This window comes from Myotis daubentonii, chromosome 6 (assembly GCF_963259705.1).
Source record: "Myotis daubentonii chromosome 6, mMyoDau2.1, whole genome shotgun sequence".
In the NCBI taxonomy this organism is placed as follows: domain Eukaryota; kingdom Metazoa; phylum Chordata; class Mammalia; order Chiroptera; family Vespertilionidae; genus Myotis; species Myotis daubentonii.
Window position 1 is genome coordinate 95,534,090 of NC_081845.1, and position 19,149 is coordinate 95,553,238.

At 48.6% G+C, this 19,149-nt stretch overlaps 1 protein-coding gene and 1 non-coding gene across 2 annotated transcripts; both read left to right on the forward strand.

Moving 5' to 3' along the window:
• The first annotated feature begins 17 nt into the window (after positions 1 to 17).
• On the forward strand, positions 18 to 18,832 carry VPS52 (VPS52 subunit of GARP complex). Its single transcript, XM_059701999.1, has 20 exons — positions 18 to 311; positions 2,485 to 2,569; positions 2,718 to 2,770; positions 2,943 to 3,018; positions 3,193 to 3,260; positions 3,823 to 3,998; positions 4,342 to 4,492; positions 4,719 to 4,819; positions 4,908 to 5,040; positions 5,163 to 5,220; positions 5,561 to 5,694; positions 6,087 to 6,242; positions 7,408 to 7,526; positions 7,850 to 7,973; positions 8,259 to 8,354; positions 8,440 to 8,547; positions 8,746 to 8,811; positions 17,443 to 17,554; positions 17,787 to 17,905; positions 18,107 to 18,832. Exons 1-20 carry the CDS (start codon positions 222 to 224, stop codon positions 18,251 to 18,253), a joined length of 2,172 nt encoding a protein of 723 aa, XP_059557982.1. The 5' UTR covers positions 18 to 221; the 3' UTR covers positions 18,254 to 18,832.
• LOC132237734 (U6 spliceosomal RNA) lies at positions 6,890 to 6,996 on the forward strand. Its single transcript, XR_009453578.1, has one exon. It is a non-coding gene; the product is annotated as a U6 spliceosomal RNA (small nuclear RNA).
• Positions 18,833 to 19,149: the final 317 nt, after the last annotated feature.

A 19,149-nucleotide genomic window follows, 5' to 3' on the forward strand; every position in this document is an offset into this window, starting at 1 on the left:
GGGGGTGAGAGCCGCGAAGGTTCCGGGTGAGGTTGTGCCGAGACGTGCGCTTCCCACCCGTCCCCGGTGGAGTGGTTGGCGCTCCCAGGGAGGCTGGACCGGCACACTGAGCGCTGGTACCTGGGGACGGTTTCGCGCTGTGCCACGCGCTCGGGACGTGTAGTTCCACTCGGGAGGACCGGCTCGCGCGACTGACAGCTGCCGGAAGTGAGGCTGCGCGAATGGCCGCCGCTGCCACCATGGCGGCCGCTGCCCGGGAGCTGGTGTTGCGGGCCGGGGCCTCAGACATGGAGGAGGAGGAGGGCCCGCTGGTGAGAACGCAGGGCTTTTTCTCCTCCGGAGTCGCGTTCGGTCGTGCTCGCGTCCAAAAGGCCCGGGCTGGGTTTCGGTTCGGGTGGGAGCTCGGCGGCGGCCAGAGGGGCGCTCCGCAGCCCTCCCCGGAGTCGGGCCCGAGCCTGAGCAGGGACCAGAGTGGTCGGCTCCAATTCCCGGGGCACAGTTCCAATGAACCTCCAGATTTGGGGGCAGGATGGAGAGGCAGTGCTGTCCGAAAGCTAAGAGCGTGGCCTCGGGGCAGATTGCCTGTGTTTTAGTCCCAGCTCTGCTGCTCACGCTGCGTGTCCTTGGGCAAGTTAGCTACCTCTGCCCTCACTTTCTATACCTGTAAGGTGAAGGAAATGATAGGACATGCTGTTACAGGCGAGATTCCAGGGGAAACTGAGGCAGAAGCGTTAGGACAAGGCCAAACAGTGTGAGTAATTTGCAACTGGCCACTGTCTTCCCAGCCACGGACTCTCATAATGGATGCAGAAAGCGAGGCGGAAAGCAGAAAGGAAAAAAGGGCACTTTGACGCCCTAAGCAGAGAAGCCAGCAGTCCCAGGGCTCGGCAAGATAAAGTTGCCAGGATTCTGGGAAGCCCACAACAAGAAAACCTTGAGGCTTAACCTGAGCCAAGATACTCAGCAAAAGAACCTTTTGAAACCTACAGACAGGAGGAGGGCATATTACTCCTCCAACTTGCTCCAGACACTCGCTTTTCCGCGTTATCCGGGAAAGCCCATCTGTGCTCCCAGCCGGATGAGATGGATTTGCTTGCTTTGCTTTCTCAATAAAGGTGCATGCTGTAAATGCTTTAATAAATTGGCTGTTCACAGCACAGCCAAGGTCTTCGTATAGATTCATTTATATGAGAAGACAAGGATCAAGGTTGGGGACAGTCCTCTCCCACTACTTCAGGGGCCTCTCCTGTCTGGTAACCCCTCTCGAGTCGGTGCGAGGGGCCTATAACACTACAATACAGGTTGTTGGTTAGATCAGTGAGTATATTTAAGATGGCACCTGGCATGCAGGTGAACACTGTTAGCTGACATTTCTAGAAAAACTGGAGCTCCCCGGAGGGATTGTGATAGAACACCTAAGATAGCAGAAGTCTGGGCTCCTAAATTCAACTGCAAGTTCTGCTCTGCCCTCTGCAACTCCTAATTGTCCTCATCCATTCTCTGTGGATTGCCTGGCTCCTAGTTGTATTCCCTGCCCATCAGCCCCAATTCATACATTGGGTACAATGTGAGACTCTTGGAATTTTTCACTCAGTACCTATGGCTGCCCAGTTACAGTTCCTCCCTCCCCCTTGAAGGATTAGGGATTATTCCATTATGTACATATAATTATATGTAATTATATATATAAAGGGATTATTCCAATATATATATATATATATTTGGTTTGTGTTTTGTTAATCCTCACCTGAGGATATTTTTCCATTGATTCTTAAAGAGAGTGTAAGGGAAAGAGAGAGACAGAAAACATCGATATGAGCCCTAGCCTGTTTGACTCAGAGGATAGAGCATTGGCCTGTGGACTGAAGGGTCCCAGGTTTGATTCTGGTCAAGGGCACATGCCCGGGTTGCAGGCTTGATCCCCAGGAGGGGGCGTGCAGGAGGAGCCAATCAATGGTTCTCTCTCATCATTGATGTTTCTATCTCTCCCTCTCCACTCCTCTCTGAAATCAATAAAAATATATTTAAAAAAGAAAACATTGATATGAGAGAGACACATTGATTGGTTGCCTTCCACATGTGCCCCAAGTGGGGCTGGGGATCGAGCCTGTAATTGAGGTATGTGCTTTTTTTTTTTTTTTTTTAATGTTTTTATATATTTCAGAGAGAGGAAGGGAGAGGGAGAGAGAAATAAAAACATGCATGATGAGAGAGAATCATTGATCCCCTGCCTCCTGCACACCCATTGCTGGGTATCTAGCCTGCATCCTGGACTGGGAATCAAATCATGACCTCCTGGTTCATAGATCAGTGCTCAACACTGAGCCACACCAGCGAGGTATGTGCTCTTGACTGGAATTGAATCCAGGACTCTTCAGTCCTTGGGCCAGCACTCTATCCACTGAGCAAAACCGGCTATGACTCCATTATATTTTGTTCTTCCCTTTTCCCCCTGTATCCTTTCTCATTAACATCCCTCTCCAGGGGGGCGGTCCTGATCTGCAGGAGCCGTTGCAGCTTGGAGTGTTGGACATCACCTCCGATGAATTTATCCTGGATGAAGTGGATGGTGAGTGATGGCCCAGGGTGGATGCAGAGTGCCTGTAATCTGAGAGGCATGGGGGCTGGAAGTAACAAGGCAGGGATTGGTGTGCAGATGTTCCCTGTGGGGAGAGGGAGCTGTGAACTGAACCTTTATAATAAACTTTTATTTCCAGTTCACATTCAGGCAAATCTGGAGGATGAGTTAGTAAAGGAAGCTCTTAAAACGGTGAGGCTTTCTGCTATACTAACCTGCCCTCCCCCACACCTACCCTCCCCTTGAAGGAAACAGTCTTTTGTGCTTAATGTCCTGGTGTCTTACCCTCTAATCCTCTGTTGATTCTGTTCAGTGTCCCCTCGCTGTGACTTCCTTTTGAACTGTAATGTCTGTGCTCTCCCAGGGTGTGGATATCCGTCACTATTCAAAGCAGGTTGAGCTGGAGCTACAGCAGATTGAGCAGAAGTCCATCCGGGATTGTATCCTCCAGCAGAGGAAAGGGGGGTGTTATTAAAACGGGGGTTTGTGGAGCGTGGCTGGGGGTGACCTCTTCTCTCTCAGGGTTCGGTCACCTCGGGGAGGAACTGGAGAGGCCCTGCAGGTCTGCAGATCTCCATCCTCACAGAGAGGCCCCTTGACTTCCTGTGGGTCAGATATCCAGGAGAGTGAGAACATAGCGTCACTGCACAACCAGATCACAGCCTGCGATGCGGTCCTCGAGGTTCGTAACCGTGACCTGTAACCCCTGAAATAACCTTGAACCACATCGTGGTCTTTGGTGCCATTCTTACTCTTATTATTATTAATCCTCTCCCAAGGATATTTTTCCATTGGTTTTTAGAGAGAGTGGAAGGGAGAGGGAGAGACAGAGAGAAACATCAGTGTGAGAGAGACACTTCGATTGGTTGCCTCCTGCACGCATCCCGACCAGGGCTGGGGAACCTGCCACCAAGGTATGTGCCCTTGACTGGAATTGAACCAGGACCCTTCAGTCCACAGGCCGACGCTCTATCCACTGAGCCAAACCGGCCAGGGGGTGCCATTCTTTAGGTCGTCGACCTCAGGTGGGGACAAAGCCACTTGCAATATGACCTCAGCAGCCTTTTTTGTTGTTATTGCCATAACTGATGTTATTTGCCAGTGACCTTAGGGGTACCTCTTCCCGCATCACCTGCCACCCTCATGGGCTGATTGATACCGGAGAGTCACCAATGCACTTAGGTGGCCCACTGGTCCCCTGCCAGCCTGTGGCGCCCCAGCAGCGTCTTCTGCCTTTTTCCCAGCGCATGGAGCAGATGTTGGGAGCTTTTCAGAGTGACCTCAGCTCCATCAGCTCGGAGATCCGGACACTGCAGGAACAGTCAGGAGCCATGAACATTCGGCTTCGAAACCGCCAGGCAGTTCGAGGGAAACTTGGGGAGCTTGTCGATGGTCTGGTAGTGCCCACTGCTCTGGTCACGTGAGTTACTAGTTTGAAGGGTGTTTATAGCAGGCAGGTGGGCTGGGCTGACCTAACCTACTTACCACATGGGATTCTTGGCTTCAGGTCACCAAGTGCCTTCCAGAAGTTGGTGGTTGGGTCGACAGCCCTTCTAACCTTGATGGATGCTTTAGCATCAAAGACTAGGAGTCACCCAGGGTCAGGGGTGTAGTGAGGGCCCAAGAACAGAAAACTGTACGTAAACCCTGACTATGATACAGTAAGAGGGAAAGGAGAGAGATTGGATGTCCAGGATATGATTCGGAGTCTAGGGATGTCTGGGTCTCCCTCCCAACCCATCCCACCCCTTCCTGCTACCTAGGGCGATTCTGGAGGCGCCGGTGACAGAACCCAGATTCCTGGAACAGCTGCAGGAACTGGATGCCAAGGCAGCTGCCGTCCGAGAGCAGGAGGCTAGAGGCACAGCGGCCTGTGCTGACGTCAGGGGTGTGCTCGACCGGCTCCGGGTCAAGGTGAGGGCTGGGGGGATAGCCCAGAGACTAGAACCGGCTCCCTGTGCCTTCCCCCGCCTTCCCTGCCAGAGCTCATGCTCACATCCCTGGGTTCCCCTGGGGATCTTAAAAAACAGGGCTGTTCTCCACCCGTGCTCCTCCTCTGCTTAACATCTGTCACTTCCCTCAGTGCTCCCAACAGAAAGGAGGCTGCAGCTTCATGCCCTGTTCGGTCCCCCATATCTAGGCAGTGACGAAGATCCGAGAGTTCATCCTTCAGAAGATTTATTCCTTCAGAAAACCCATGACCAACTATCAGATCCCCCAGACGGCCCTGCTGAAGTACAGGTCACCATGGGAGGACGGCCTCGGGGCCTTGGGCAGCCGCGGGTGTGTCCTCGGGCAGGCGGGGCACTGACGGTCCTGGCCCCTCCAGGTTCTTCTATCAGTTCCTGCTGGGCAATGAGAGGGCGACAGCCAAGGAGATCCGGGACGAATATGTGGAGACGCTGAGCAAGATCTACCTGTCGTACTACCGCTCCTACCTGGGGCGGCTCATGAAGGTGCAGGTGAGGCCCCGGCGCCTGGGCTGGGAAGAAGGGCCACCTGGGCAAGGGGGGACGATGGGAAACTAACGTGTTACGGTTCTGTGGGCAGAAGTGGTTACCAGTTCTGTTCCTTGTTTCTCCAGTACGAGGAAGTCGCTGAGAAGGATGACCTCATGGGCGTGGAAGATACAGCAAAGAAAGATATCCTAGAGCTGACCTGGGCTCGGCCTGGAGAGCCGGGGGCTTCTGACTCCAGCCCCCGAGGCACTGCTGCTCACCTTTTCTGTGGGACCTAAACCTTTGAGAATGTGCTGGAGGCTGCGGCCATCCTTCCCAGAAAAAAAGTTGTTGTGATACTTAGTTTTGCATATGATGTCGGGGTGTAGAGGTCTCCTGAAGCGCACTCACAGTGTCAGGTGGAGTGGGGCACTGGTTCTGGGAGAGGGGCCTCTAGATTGTCGGCCGCTGTAGGCCCCGGAGGTCCTGAGTCTGATTTTCTATCACAGCTGTGATCTTGTTTTCCCTGACTCTGACCCTTCACGATTCTTTTCAAAGCCATCCCTGCGAAGCAGAAACACCATCTTCACCCTGGGGACCCGTGGCTCTGTCATCTCCCCGACTGAGCTGGAGGCCCCCATCCTGGTGCCCCACACCGCCCAGCGGGGAGAACAGAGGGTAGGAGGAAGAGCAAGCTGCAGTCGTGAGGGGGTGCTGAGAGGCTGGCTGGGGCTGGGTGGGAAGGTCAGAGCTGTCGACCCCTGGGACCTAGGAGTGGCCTTTCCCAGGCTCCCTAGTGTACTGTGATTCGGAGAGGGCTGGGACCATGACCTAGGGCACATGGGGGGAGACCTGTCCTGAGGCAGCTGTGGGGGTATATGCAGGAGTAGCCACAGCAGTGAGGGGTGGGCTGTTCTCTCGTACCCCTTCCCCCTTCAGTACCTACCTATTCAGGTGAGATGGGAAGGTCTCCTGAGCTCTCAGTACCCAGGTTTACTGATTTCCCGGCCACCTCTACAGGGAGCCAGTGTTGGGGCTCATCTCTGTCTCTCTCTACCCTCCCATCCTAGTATCCATTTGAGGCCCTCTTTCGCAGCCAGCACTACGCCCTCCTAGACAATTCCTGCCGGGAATATCTTTTCATCTGTGAATTCTTTGTTGTGTCTGGCACGGCTGCACACGACCTCTTCCATGCTGTCATGGGCCGCACGCTCAGCATGACCCTGGTAAGACCCCTACCCTCGCTCCTGTGCTCTCAGACTCGTGTCCTCAGTCCTTATCCGAACTATGGGAGGGTCATGGCTCTGGTGGTAATGAAACCAGGACCCCTCATACTAACGCATCTAAGCCTTGCCTGCCGGTGTGGCTCAGTAATTGAGCATTGACCTCTGAACCAGGAGGTCATGGTTCGATCCCCAGTCAGGGCATATGTCCGGATTGCAGGCTCAATCCTCAATAGGGAGCGTGCAGGAGGCAGCCGGGCAATTATTCTCTCTCATTGATGTTTCTATCTCTCTCTCCCTCTCTAAAACCAATAAAAATATATTTTAAAAAATAGAAATAGGGGGGTAATGTAGGGATAAGGACATATGTAATAACTTAATCAATAAAGAAATTTAGCCAAAACCGGTTTGGCTCAGTGGATAGAGCGTTGGCCTGCAGACTGAGGGGTCCCAGGTTCGATTCCGGTCAAGGGCATGTACCTGGGTTGCGGGCACATCCCCAGTGGGAGATGTGCAGGAGGCGGCTGATCGATGTTTCTCTCCCATCGATGTTTCTAACTCTCTATCTCTCTCCCTTCCTCTCTGTAAAAAAACCAATAAAATATATTTAAAAAAAAAAAAAAAGAAAGAAATTTAAAAAAATAGAAATAGTGCTCCCTTCAGTAGCACATATACTAAAACTGGAATGATACAGAGAAGATTAGCATGGTCCCTGCGCAAGGATGACATGCAAATTCGTGAAGCGTTCCATATTTAAAAAAACACACCACAAAACAAAAGTAAATGAAAATGAAACATCTAAGCCTTGTACTCACAGCATGACTCCCTACAAAACCCTTAAAGCTTGGGGTCCCCAAGGCTACCCCCTACTGCTGATCCACACCCAGGCAGTAGCTGAGGAACCCGTAAACCTCAGTACTCAGCCCTGAATTCTGTACTAGGCTCGTGATCATAGACCCTGTGAGCAAGGCAGCGACAGAGCCGGGCGAGGGGCATTGCCCTTTTCTATTTCCCTCCCTCCCTCCCTCCCTCCCTCCCTCCCTCCCTCCCTCCCTCCCTCCCTCCCTCCCAGGGCTGCATCCCATAGGAGCACACGCATCTGTCTCTGGCCACTGGGAAGGACAAAGTAACGTGTTCTTTCAGTCCTCTGCCTGTTGTTAAATCACAGAAGCACCTGGAGTCCTATCTCGCTGACTGCTACGATGCCATTGCTGTTTTTCTCTGTATCCACATCGTCCTCCGATTCCGCAACATCGCCACGAAGAGGGATGTTCCCGCCCTGGACAGGTCACTGAGTTCTGGTCCTTGAAGCCCTGCTGGCCTTGAGTTCTTGGTCTTAAAGAACCCTGCCCTTAGGCTCCTACTGACTTGATAGCAGTGACCCTAATCCCATTCACCTGCCAGGAGGCAGCCCTACTGGTCTGACTCACCTTTCATACCCAGTCCTACCAGCACCAACCACCAGCTGTTAACCTGCAAGATGCCCCAGAATGGGGCGGGTTTTCCTCACACACCCTAACACAAACCCCACTCCTCCCCACCACTCGCCCACCCCCACCCGACCCTGACATTCCTGGCCCGCTGATCGCTGATTCTGGTTACGCCCACAGGTACTGGGAACAGGTGCTTGCCTTGCTGTGGCCACGGTTTGAGCTGATACTGGAGATGAATGTCCAGAGTGTCCGAAGCACTGACCCTCAGCGCCTTGGGGGACTGGATACTCGGCCCCACTATGTGAGGGAGGGCAAGGGTAGCAGAGGTTCCTGAAAGGCAGGGCTCTAAACTGCAGTTGGGGTGGGGTGGGGGCGTTGTCTACGCATTTCTTTTGTGCCCGGCGGGTTGTTTAGCTAAAGGTGCGTGGGGGGCAATCCAGGAGTGTTGCATTCAGGGCGGCTGGGCGCTGGCTGTAGGGTTGGGGGTGGGAGTCACACACAGGTTGGTTGGCCAGCTCAGGGGAGCTGGGAGGTTGGGCTGGGCCAGGAAGTTGAGGTGATTTTTCTTCCCACCTCCTTTCTCCAGATCACACGGCGATATGCAGAGTTCTCCTCTGCTCTTGTCAGCATCAACCAGACATTCCCCAACGAGCGGACGATGCAGCTGCTGGGGCAGCTCCAGGTGAGGGGCAGCTCCAGCCCACGCCATGGGCGTGTGAGGGGGGCCTGTGCCCTCACCGTCTCCTGTCACCTCTGGGCTTTTCCAGGTAGAAGTGGAGAATTTCGTCCTCCGAGTGGCAGCAGAGTTCTCCTCAAGGAAGGAGCAGCTTGTCTTTCTGATCAACAACTACGACATGATGCTGGGCGTGCTGATGGTAGTAGGCGCCCTGCTTTCCGCTTCCCCACCCAGGGAATCGGGCGCCCCATTGTTCTGCTGGCTCTGAGGGCTTGTTTTTGCTGGGTCATTGGTTCATTCTGGAGTCTGGCCAGGGCAGTACATGTGGAAGGAAGGGGATATCCTGCAGTGAGGGCTGCCTCTCCTGAACTTGGTATTTCCCTTTGTCTTCCCTTAGGAGCGGGCTGCGGATGACAGCAAAGAGGTCGAGGGTTTCCAGCAGCTGCTCAATGCTCGGACACAGGTAGGGATGTGGAGAAGAGGAAAGGGACAGCTGTGTGTGTGTGCGTGTGTGTGTGTGTGTGTGTGTGTGTGTGTAGGGAGTGGCAGTTACTGGACTCCATCTACACACAATTGGAATAACTCCTGGTTCACAACATGTCATTATTGGTCTATTTTTAAAAAAATACATTTATTGATTTCAGAGAGGAAGGGAGAGGGAAAGAGAGAGATAAACATCAATGATGAGAGAGAATCACTGGATCAGCTGTCTCCTGCACACCCCACAATGGTGACCGAGCCCACAACCTGGGCATGTGCCCTGACCGGGAATCAAACCATGACGTCCTGGTTCATAGGTCGAGGCTCTACCACTGAGCCACGCAGGCCCGGATATTTTGTATTTTTTTAATGATATAAACACCCATGAGCCTACAATACACCTTGGCAATAACCAATCTCAGAGTATGAATTCTTCTTCATCCCATCTCCCTGCCTTTCACATAGAAGCACCTGGTGACCTACATGCTGTGTTTATCATACTCTTGCTTTTAAAAATTTAGTTATAGCTAAGCCAGTGATGGCGAACCTATGACACGCATGTCAGAGGTGACACGCGAACTCATTTTTTTGGTTGATTTTTCTTTGTTAAATGGCATTTAAATATATAAAATATCAAAAATATAAGTCTTTGTTTTACTATGGTTGCAAATATCAAAAAATTTCTATATGTGACACGGCACCAGAGTTAAGTTAGGGTTTTTCAAAATGCTGACACGCTGAGCCCAAAAGGTTCGCCATCACTGAGCTAAGCCGTGGCTAGATAGCTCAGTTGGTTAGAACACTGTCCCGATATGCCAAAGTTATAGGTTCGGTGCCTGGTCAGGGCACAAATAAGGATTAACCAATGGCCGGTTCAGTGTGGCTCAGTGGTTGAGTGTCAACCCATGAACCAGGAGGTCACAGTTAAATTTCTAGTCAGAGCACATCCCCAGGTTGCAGGCTCGATCCCCATTGTGAGGTGTGCAGGAGGCAGCCGATCAATGATTCTCTCTCATCATTGATGTTTCTATCTCTCCCTCTCCCTTCCTCTCTGAAATCAATAAAATATATATATATATTTTAAAAGAATCAGCCAATATATAAATAAGTGGAACAATAGATCACTGTTTCTCTCCCTCTTCCTCTCTCTAAAACTTAATTAAAAATATAGCTATGCCAAAACAATAATTATATACTAGAGGCCCCGTGCACAAAATTTGTGCACTTGGGGCGGGGTGGGGGGTGAGGTGTCCCCCAGCCTGGCTTGTACCCTCTCACAGTGTGGGAGCCCCGTGGTCGATTGCCCCAAAGAGGTAGGCCGGAGCCACGGGACCCGCCTCCGCTGCACTCACGCAGCATCAAGCCCCCACCAACCCGCGCGTGCCTTGCCACACACACAGCCCCCCCCACCCTCATGCGCCCACTGCGCATGCAGCCTCCTGGTGATCGCTCGCTACGGCGTCACAACCACATAGGCTTTTATTATTATAGATATATTTTTAGTGTTACAAAAACAGAATCACAGGATTTTTTCAAGCGTAATTTTTCTAATATGATCACACATTATTACACATGGCTGTAGATCATTCTTTTTCACTGTTAGATCATGTTACTTATGTGAATATAACGTGTTCCTGTAAGAGGACATTGTTTTTGTTTTTTTGGGTTTTTTTTAAATATATTTTATTGATTATTTACAGAGAGGAAGGGAGAGAGATAGAGAGTTAGAAACATCGATGAGAGAGAAACATCCATCAGCTGCCTCCTGCACATCTCCCACTGGGGATGCACCCGCAACCCAGGCACATGCCCTTGACCGGAATCGAACCCGGGACCCTTCAGTCCGCAGGCCGATGCTCTATCCACTGAGCCAAACCGGTTTCAGCAGAGGACATTGTTTATGAACAATTATGTCTTCTGTTTTTTTTCATTTTACTTTTTCAATTACAGTTTACTTTCAATATTATTCTGTATTAGTTTGAGGTGAACAGCATGGTGGTTAGACAATCAGATATTTTACAAAATATTACCCCCAATATTTTCAGTACTGAATTGATACCATGCATAGTTATTACAATACTATTATTATATTTTTAATTTACTTTTATTGTTGAGAGTATTATAGATGTCCCCCATTTCCCTCCTTTGCGCCCACCCCCCCCCCAGGGCCTTCACTGCACTGTTGTCTGTGTCTATGGGCTATGCATAATAAAAGTGTAATATGCTAAGTATCCGACCCATTGGACACTGATGCACACTGACCACCAGGGAGCAGATGCTCCAACCAGTAGGTTAGCTTGCTCCTGGGGTCTGGCTGATTGGGACTAGACATGTCCTGGAGCCCTCCCGTGGTCCCTCCCCAGCCAGCCAACCTCCCAGGGTCCCTCCCCGGCTGGCCAGCCCTGATGGCCCTGAGCAGGACTAGGCGAGACTGCCCTGATCGATCCCAATCGCCAGCCTGGCCAAGGGACCCCACCAGTACATGAATTTGTGCACCAGGCCTCTAGTATGCATATAAGTCCTTTGACAATACTAACGAGTATATTCCCTATACTGTACTTTACATCCCTGTGACTTCTGTAACCACCAGTTTGTACTTATTAATCCCTTCGCCTTTTTCACGCAGCCCCAAGCCCCCTTCCCTCTATCAGCCACCAGTTTGCTCTCTGCATCTATGAGTCTGTTTCAATTTTGTTTGTTTATTTTGAACACTTATGTCTTTAGTGCACATAGATGTAGATAAGTTTTTTATGTAGGTAAATTTTATCTCAAAATCAATTAAAACTTTTTTTAAAAAACAATTCTTTATATATTTTACATACTGATCTTTTGTTGATTATATAGATTGCAGAAATTTTCCGTGTTTTACCTCTTTTTTTTAAAAAAATCTTTATTGTTGAGAGTATTACAGATGTTCTCCTTTTTCACCCCATTTCCCCCTCCACCCAGTTCCCACTCTGGCCCTAGGCCTTCACTATCCTATTGTCTGTGTCCATAGGTAATGCATATATGCATATACTAGTAAATTGTTTGGTTAATCTCTTCCCACCCCCACCCTCATCCCACCTTCCGCCCTTCCCTCTGAGATTCATCAGTCTGTTCTATGTTTACATGCCTCTGGTTCTATTTAATTCATCAGTTTATTTTGTTCTTGAGATTTCTTGTTTATTTTAAGATTAAATTGTTGGTATGTATTTATTGCCATTTTATTGTTCATATTTTTTATCTTTTTATCCTCCTCTTTCTTCTCCTTTTCCTCCTTCTTCCTCTCTTTCTCTCTTCCTCTTAATAAAGAACACCCTTCAACGTTTCATGTAATACTGGTTTGGTGGTGATGAACTCCTTTAGCTTTTTCTTGTCTCTGAAGCTCTTTATTTGACCTTCAATTCTAAATGATAGCTTTGCTGGGTGGATTAATCTTGGTTAGGTCCTTGCTATTCATCACTTTGAATATTTCTTGCCACTCCTTCTGGTCTGTAATGTTTCTGTTGAAAAATCAGCTGACAGTTGTGTGTATACTCCCTTGTAGTTAACTAACTGCTTTTCTCTTGCTGCTTTTAAGATTCTCTTTGGCCCTAACCGGTTTGGCTCAGTGGATAGAGCATCAGCCTGTGGACTGAAAGGTCCCAGGTTTGATTCTGGTCAAGGGCATGTAGGGGGTGTGCAAGAGGCAGCTGATCGATGTTTCTTTCTCATCGATGTTTCTAACTCTCTATCCCTCTCCCTTCCTCTCTGTAAAAAATCAACAAAATATATTAAAATTTAAAAAAAGATTCTCTTTGTCTTTAACCTTTAACATTTTAATTATGATGTGTCTTGGTGTGGGGGTTCCTTTTGTTTGGGACTCTGCACTTCCTGGACTTGTAAGTCTACTTTTTTCACCCGGTAGGGGAAGTTTTTTGTCATTATTTCTTCAAATAGGTTTTCAATATCCTGCTCTTTGTCATCTCCTTTTGGCATTCCCATAATGTGAATGTTGGTACATTTGAAGTTGTCCCAGACACTTCTTACACTGTCTTCATATTTTTGGATTCTTTTTGCACTTCTGATTGGATGTTTTTTGCTTCCTCATATCCCAAATCACTGATTTGATTCTCGGCATCCTGTACTCTACTGTTGAATCCTTGTAAATTATTCTCTTTTTTAAAATATATATTGATTTCAGAGAGGAAGGGAGAAGGAGAGAGAGAGAAACATCCATGATGAGAGAGAAAAATTATTCTTTTTTTTTTTTAAATATATTTTATTGATTTTTTACAGAGAGGAAGGGAGAGAGATAAAGAGTTAGAAACATGGATGAGAGGGAAACATCGATCAGCTGCCTCCTGCACATCTCCCACTGGGGATGTGCCCGCAACCCAGGTACATGCCCTTGACCGGAATCGAACCTGGGACCTTTCAGTCCGCAGGCCGACGCTCTATCCACTGAGCCAAACCGGTTTTGGCAGAAAATTATTCTTTATTTCAGTTAGTATACGCTTAATTTCTGAATGGTCCTTTTTCATGTCTTTGAAATTCTCACTAAGATCCTGGAAATTCTCACTAAGTCCCTTGAAGCTCTCAAAATCCTTGAGAGGATTGTTTTGAACTCTGTATCTAGTAGTTTGTTTGCTTCCATTTCATTTAGTTCTTTTTCTGGAGATTTCTTCTGTTCTTTCATTTATGACATGTTTCTTTGTCTCTGCATTTTGGCTGCTTCCCTTTGTTTGTTTCTATATATTAGGTAGAGCTGCTAAGTCTCCTGAAATTGGCCTTTTGTGGTAGGTGTCCTGTAGGGCTCAGTGGCTCAGCCTCCCCAGTCACCTGAGCTGGGCACTCTGCGTGGGCCCCTGTGTGGGCTGTATGCACAGTCTTGTAGTTGAGCCTTGATTGCTGTTGGAGTCACTGGAAGGAATTAACCTTCAGGCCAACTGGCTGTGAGGACTGGCTGTGAGGACTGGCTGTGAGGATTAGTTGTAACTACAGTGGCAGAGTTTGCTGTGCAGGAGACACCCCTATGGAGCAGGACTTGCTTCAGTGGGGCTTTGGTGCTCGATGAGTCTGCTCCTTGAGTGTGTTGCTTATAATGTGTAGAGTTGTGATCTGGTGTGGTCTGAGGTTGTCCATCAGGTGCACTGGCTCTGGGGCCTCTGCCTGGGGCCACCTGGCAGAAGCTACAGTGTGATCTGCAGATGGCTGCTATTTGTGTTGGGCTTGGAAGGCCAGGCAAGGCCAAGCTATGAAGCAAGGCAGGCTGATGCTCGTGCCAGGTCTTGGGCCTCTTATTGATAAGTTTGGGGCACACTGATGCCACCTGCTACTTGTTTGAGAGATTTTAGGGAAGTCTGAAGCCTGAGCCAGGACAAGCCATTCATATGGAAAAGCTGCTGTAAACAGCTTGGATGTGGCTGGTTCTCAGGGAATCACCAGGGAGGAGCAAATAGTGTGGGCCAGATTGATGGAGACTCAGATATGGCTACTAGTCAGCTCTGCGATGGGGGAAGTCCCAGCATAAGAACAATGAAGCCCATGAGTACCCCTGTCTGGGAGAAAGCTGCCCCCAAGTTTTTGCCCCATGTTAGGCAATCCAGTTCCTCTGCATATGTCCCTTGATCCACCCGCCTCCCCCCCTCCCCCCGGCCCCAGGCTGCTTCCCCAGTACTGGAGCTCAGAGGGAGCAAATCCATGGAAATCTGTGCACCAGCCCTTTAAAAGGAATTGCCTGGGACTCCAGCAGCCTCCATGTCTTTCAGCTACAATCCTCGCTGGTTTTTACAGCCTGAAGTTACAGAGACATCTCTTTCCAGCTTTGCAACCTGGTCTGGGGGGCTGGTGTGGGACTGGGAGCCCTTGTACCTCATGGGAGGCCTCCTGAGCCAAGATATCCCTCCCAATTAACAAAATGCCACACACGGGTGTCAGATCAGCCTGTTCTGTGCCTCCACCCTCCTACCAGTTTCAATGTTCTTTCTTCTTTACTTCTCTAGTTATAGGACTTCCATTCAGTCAGATTTCAGATGGTTCTGAATGATGGTTGTTCTGTATTTTAGTTGTAATTTTGATGTGATTGTGGGAGGCAGTGAGTACCAGCGTTTACCTATGCTGCCATCTTGGTTCTTCTCTTATTTTGTTTTTTAAATTCCACGTATGAGTGAAATCATTTGGCATTTATCTTTCTCTAACTTATTTCACTCAGCGCAATACCCCTTAGGTCCATCCATGGTGTTGCAGATGGCAAGACTTCATACTTTTTTATGGCTGAGTCATATTCCATTATATACATGCACCACATCTTTATCCATTTATCTATTGATAGACACATAGATTGCTGCCATCTCTTGTGTTATTGTAAATAATGCTGCAGTGAACACATGAATGCATATAGTTTTTAGGATTATTGTTTTGGGTTTCTTTTGATAAATGTCCAGAACTGTAATTACTGGGCCCTTCTTTGTCTCTTGTTATATAGCCTTTGTTTTAAAGTCTTATTTGGTCTGGTATAAGTATTGCTACTCCAGCTTTTTGTTTGTTTGTTTCCATTTTCATGAAATACCTTTTTCCATCCCTTTACTTTCAGTCAGTGTGTGTCTCTCAATCTGATATGTAAGAGTCTTGTTTTGTTATTCACTCGGCCTCCATATGTCTTTTGATTGAAGCATTTAATCCATTTGAATTTAAAGTAATTGTTGATAGATGTGTATTTGTTGCCATTTTATTATTCATACTAGTGTCCTGGTGCACAAATTCGTGCACATCGAGAGGAAATTAATTAGAAGAAATATTTTAATATCGCTATTTGCCCTTTCTCTATAATAGAAGTGTCAACCAAATTCACAATCGACAATTCAGATTGAAACACACGCGTGTGATTGGCACCAGCAAGAGATTTATATGTATTGCACATGTGTGAGTTAACTTAGCCTTTTATAGATATAGAACAAACTTGCTTAATTAGACCTGCTTTCTGATTTAGCTAAACTTTTTCCAGCCCAGTGAAGCACCTCAACTTCTCTTTCAGGTAATTGTCAGCAACACAGCAGTAAATATCAACACCAAGCAGATTATTATTGTAGATCTCACAGGGAGAACAAAGAATAAAATATTTAACCGCAACAGTGTTTGACTATATTCTGTGCAGTGAGAAAACCTGAAGTCATTTTCAAGGTCCACCATTTCTTCTTTTCAGTCTGGTCAAGTTTCTAAACTTTCTAAATCTCTGTTTTCCTGCTAATGAAAAGAAAATATGATTCTACTGAGTCTCCTATCTACCTACTCCAGGACTTCTGTGAGGATCAAATGAGATAAGGCACATGAAAATGCTTCACATTTGGTTAAAGTGTAAAATGTTTGCACCTGGCTATAAAACAAGTTGTGTTCCTGGGCTGAAGAAACTCCAAGGAGGCTAGTTGCTAGGGAGAGGAAGCCGGACGTTGCTATGTGACATTACCCGGCGCCCACAACGACTGTTTCTGGGCTGGGCTGGGCTGTGGGACACATTTTGCGCCATGGGGTCTTGGCAGCATTGGCTACAGTTTGTCACTGTGGGGTGGTCGTGGGGCTTGTCTCCCACTTGGGGGAAGCTGAGTGTTGGTTTGTGGTGCCGGGTCTGTGTCCGTTTATTTTTAAATGGATAGTGCGTGTCATGGCCGCTCCTGCATTGAGCGTCTGCCCCCTGGTGGTCAGTGCATGTCATAGCTACCAGTTGGACCAACACTTAGCCTTTAATATATATAGTTGTTTTTTTATCTTCTTCTTAAAGAAGATTCTTTATCACTTCTTGTAATACTGGTTTGGTGGTGATGAACTCCTTTAGCTTTTTCTTATCTGGGAAGCTCTTTATCTGACTTTCTATTCTAAATCTTTGCTGGGTAGCATAATCTTGGTTGTAGGTCTTGCTTTTCATCACTTTGTATTCAATGCCAATTTCATTTGGCCTGCAAAGTTTCTGTTGAGAAATCAGCTGACAGACTTTGGGAGCTTCCTTGTAGATAACTAACTGCTTTTCTCTTGCTGCTTATGATTCTCTCTTCATAGTTCTCATGAGAGAGTAACTTTCCCACACAGGGCTGGCATCAGGCTCAGTTTCCAAATAGCAGAGTTGCCATGGGCATTTACCTTCTGGTAGCCTTGCCCGTTGTTTCCAACCCTGACCCCAATTTCTTGTTGCTCTGCTCCCATTTAAGTTTAGTTTCTGGGTGTGTTTTATGTTGTTTTGTTTTGTTTTGTTTTGTTTTCAGGAGGGGGGAGCCTTGAAGATTTTCCCTACCTCTTGTGAGACCAGCATTTCTTAAAGTGTATGACCTTTGCTATGGGAATGTTCTAAGGATCTAGTCCAGTGGCTCTCAACCTCCTGGCCCTTTAAATACAGTTCCTCATGTTGTGACCCAACCATAAAATTATCTTTGTTTCTACTTCATAACTGTAATTTTGCTACTGTTATGAATCATAATGTAAATATCTGATATGCAGGATGCTTTTAGGCGATCCCTGTGAAAGGGTCGTTCGACCCTCCAAAGGGGTCGCGACCCACAGGTTGAGAACTGCTGATAGTCGGTCATGATGCCAGAATTGGGAAAAATCTGCCGACACCAGGACACTCAGTTGTATATGTATGTATGTGTGTGTGTTTCTCCAGGAATTCATTGAAGAGTTGCTCTCTCCTCCTTTTGGGGGTCTGGTGGCATTTGTGAAGGAGGCTGAGGCTCTGATTGAGCGTGGACAGGCTGAACGACTTCGAGGGGAAGAAGGTATAAGGATGGTGTGATAGAAAAGGGGTCAGTGGTAAGGTGACTAGAAATGAAAAATGAGAGGGTGTGGATTATATGGGGAGTGGGTGGATCAGGAAAGAATGGGTTGGGAGAACACCAGAAGAGAGGGGTTGGATGATGAGGATGGCTGTGCCCTGGGGAGGACTTGGTGGGATCAAAGATCATTTAGCCTAGTCTCTATCTGATACCCTCTTTTTCCTCCTGCCATCAGCCCGTGTTACTCAGCTGATCCGTGGCTTTGGTAGTTCCTGGAAATCATCGGTGGAGTCTCTGAGTCAGGATGTAATGCGGAGTTTCACCAACTTCAGAAATGGAACTAGTATCATCCAGGTGATCTGCAACTCCCAGCCCCCACTCCCACCCTGTCCCATCACTAATTTCCCCCTCTTCCCCCTCTTTTCCTTGGGCTCAGCATCATCCAAGTGACCCTTGATCTTCAACTACCAGCTGTGCCCAGAGTTCTGGATAAGCCCCAACCTGGTTCTGAATCATCATCTCACAGTCTTACCCTCCTTGACTTTCTCTGACCAGGGAGCATTGACCCAGCTAATCCAGCTCTATCATCGCTTCCACCGGGTGTTGTCCCAGCCCCAGCTCCGAGCTCTCCCTGCCCGGGCTGAGCTCATCAACATTCACCACCTTATGGTGGAGCTCAAGAAGCACAAGCCCAACTTCTGATGTGCTGGATCCTGGGATTCACCAGCCCTCTCCGCGGACTCTACAGCCCACCCATACCTCTCTTCACCTCGTGCCCTGTCCAGTTCCTCCTTGCCTCCCAGTCTGTGACATGCCTCACCCTGCCTTCATCCCCAGGGCCCTGCCTCATCAGGGTAAGCTGCATTCCCTTGGCTTTCTGACTCTCCCAGCGTCTTTAGGTTTCCCAGGACCACCTTTCCCTGGGCTTCCAAAACAGCCGTTATCATTCTCCCAACGTTGTCACAACCCCTCTCCCCCTGAAAAACACACCAGAAACCCAAGGCTCTTTTCTCTTCCTCTAGTAAAACCTTCACTTGCCTCCATTTCTGGTTCATTCAGCTCCTGTCACCATGTCCTGAGGTGTGAAACCTCACCTCTTGGAGTTGATGGCAAGGGGAGACTGCCTCCAAGTCAGTGGGGTTTTTTTTTTCATGCAAAGTGACTTCTGTAGCTTTTTGGCCTAAGATCCTAGCAACTTGAACACTAACCAGTCCCCCTCCTGACCTGAGAAGTACTTCAAGGTCAGTCTGCAGGGAACAATAAATATTTAATATGACATAACGCCCTTCTCCCATTTCCTTTCTCCTTCCTCCTGGGGCCTTCCAGTAGCCCCATCTGTGCTCCAGGGTTACCTCCATCCCTTTTGGTGGGTGTTGAGAAAGTAGGGACACACAGTAACCTTTAACCTCTAGGCCAAAGTAGCTGCATTGGTTTTAGTGAGGGGATTATGTCATGAGTACCCTGCCTGGTGGAGGAAGGTGGCCCCTGGTTAAAATGGCGGATGCACGGGCTGGGCACCTGGCTGTGCCACCGCAGGCACCGTCCCAAGGGCCACCCGGGGTCGCCTTGAGCCGGCCATGGGGTTGCCAGCCCTGTCA

Excerpts from the sequence above, each read along its gene's own strand:
- VPS52 (XM_059701999.1), top strand. The coding sequence starts at position 222 with ATGGCCGCCGCTGCCACCATGGCGGCCGCTGCCCGGGAGCTGGTGTTG. Across the intron at positions 5,221-5,560 it reads GGAAGATACAGCAAAGAAAG|GATTCTTTTCAAAGCCATCC; the intron begins ATATCCTAGAGC and ends CTGACCCTTCAC. Across the intron at positions 7,527-7,849 it reads GATGTTCCCGCCCTGGACAG|GTACTGGGAACAGGTGCTTG; the intron begins GTCACTGAGTTC and ends TTACGCCCACAG.